The following is a 2078-nucleotide window of genomic DNA, read 5'->3' as shown; positions in this document are numbered from 1 at the left end:
CCTCATAAATTCTCTCTATTTTTCTTCTTCTTCTTCATATATATAGCTAAGAGTCGCTGCGAAAAAAAAAAATTTTAATTTGCTGCTGCGGAAGTTAATTAATTATCTGAAAATACATAATATATAGCTTCTGCTGCAGCTTTTAATTAATTTCTTTTTGATAATATAATTTTTTCGTTTCGATTCTTAGCTCAATAACAATGGCTCGTTTTTTCTCCAACTCCAAGATTGTTTCTGCTTTTATTGTAGACTCTGTTTCTGCTGCTATTAATAGGTAAATTTTCCATGCTTTTTTCTACCTTTTTTTCTTGAAAGAAAATAAAAAAGGGATTTTAATTTTTGGATCATTATATTTTGAATAATAGGATAAAAAATAATTCTCTACTTTATGAAATATTTTAATTTTACTCGTTATTTGTATCCTTGTCGTTAGTTGTATTTGCCTTTGATCCTAATGAAGCTCAAACCTAATGTATAATTAAAGGTAATTTTAAATTATATCTAAAAATAAATAGGTAAGTTTACATTTATTTTTTCCTATCATCTTGTTCAAGCTAGAGTTTAGAAAGAATACAAAACAATTTGCTAACGAAAGGTGGATAAATATCCCCAAAATATAATAAAGAAAAAAATTAAGATATTTTATATATTTTAGGAAAAAAGTAAATTTAAACCTTTTATACTATTTTTTAATGTAGAGGTGGCACCTCCTTTTATACTATTTTTTGAACATATAATGATGTATATTTATCCTAGCGGCAGAGCCACCTTATGTTAGGGAAATCAACTGACACCTCGTTCGCTGAAATATTATACTACTTTCGTTCCAGTTTATTTGAATCTATTTTTTTTTTGGTCCGTTCCAAAAAGAATAACCTCTTTTTAAATATGGAAACAATTTAGCTTAAACTTCAAATTATATCCTTAATAAGAAGTTTTTATAACCACACACCTACTCTGGGGCCCATTTTGATTTGTATAGGATCATAAATTCCAAAAGTCTTTATTTTTTTTTAAACTCCGTGTTCAGTCAAACATGTTCACATAAATTGAAACGAAGGGAGTACTAGGTTAATGTATATATACTATATGTTGATTTTTCTTATTTTCTTCATGTGTTTAATTTTTATTTATATTTTTGATATTCCTTAATAAAATTTTCGGCCGCTACTGATTTACCATATTTAAATTCTGAATCCGTCTTTGATCGTACAGGCGCGGATATGCAGCTGCATCACAAGGTGTAGTAAAAGGAGTGGTTGTGAGAAACAATGTGATGATGAAGAAAGGTGTAGAGGAATCAAACAAGACAACATCATGGGTACCAGATCCTGTTACAGGTTATTACAGGCCTGAGACTCATGTTAATAAGGAAATTGATGCTGCTGAGCTGAGAAAGATGCTCTTGAAACACAAACCTAGCCAACATTGAAAAAAAAACATTGATAAAAAATTGTGTCTTGGTGCGTAGGTGGCGAGTTCGGGATTTAAATGTTTAAATATTTTATGTTCTCGTTATTGAACTCATTGTATTATTAGAATTATGAGTTTAGAAAATGTAATATTAGTGAAAATTTTAGTAATTTTTTACATATACTGAGTTGGCCATTTAGCAAATATTAACTTAGACGCATCATGTTTGAAATCTTTGTCAAACATATATTTAACAGATTGAGCATCAGTTTTTATTAAAAACTTTTGATTATATAAATCGTCTTGAAATTTTAAAACACATTTAACAATAGTCAACATTTCATGAGCCACAGTAGCATATTTCTTCTGGGCTTCGGTCCATTTACCAGAGTGAAATCTTATCAGGTATTCACTCTTATTGTTGGGATTCACTTGTTTTAAAATCCCACCGTAGCCAACGTTGGACGCATCGGTCTCGATAATTTTTTGCCATGTAGGATTAGCAAGAGTTAAGCAAGGTAAAGACTTAACACGTTGTTTAATACTTTTGACTAACGCAATATGCTGGTCAGTCCAAAGCTGCTTATGATCCTTTTTCAGTCCGTCATATAAAGGGGCTAGATCCCGAGATAAACTTTTGTAGAAAGGAGATATGTAATTCAAAC

General features: G+C 30.0%; 1 protein-coding gene across 1 annotated transcript; it reads left to right on the top strand.

The window, feature by feature from the left end:
• LOC142179345 (protein SENESCENCE-ASSOCIATED GENE 21, mitochondrial-like) lies at positions 1 to 1596 on the top strand. The gene is made up of 2 exons (XM_075249055.1): positions 1 to 274; positions 1216 to 1596. Exons 1-2 carry the CDS (start codon positions 201 to 203, stop codon positions 1430 to 1432), a joined length of 291 nt encoding a protein of 96 aa, XP_075105156.1. The 5' UTR covers positions 1 to 200; the 3' UTR covers positions 1433 to 1596.
• Positions 1597 to 2078: the final 482 nt, after the last annotated feature.

The sequence above is a fragment of the Nicotiana tabacum genome, chromosome 3, assembly GCF_000715075.1.
Source record: "Nicotiana tabacum cultivar K326 chromosome 3, ASM71507v2, whole genome shotgun sequence".
Taxonomy (NCBI): domain Eukaryota; kingdom Viridiplantae; phylum Streptophyta; class Magnoliopsida; order Solanales; family Solanaceae; genus Nicotiana; species Nicotiana tabacum.
Note: the sequence above shows the minus strand (reverse complement) of the source record. Positions and strands in the feature narration are given on the sequence as shown.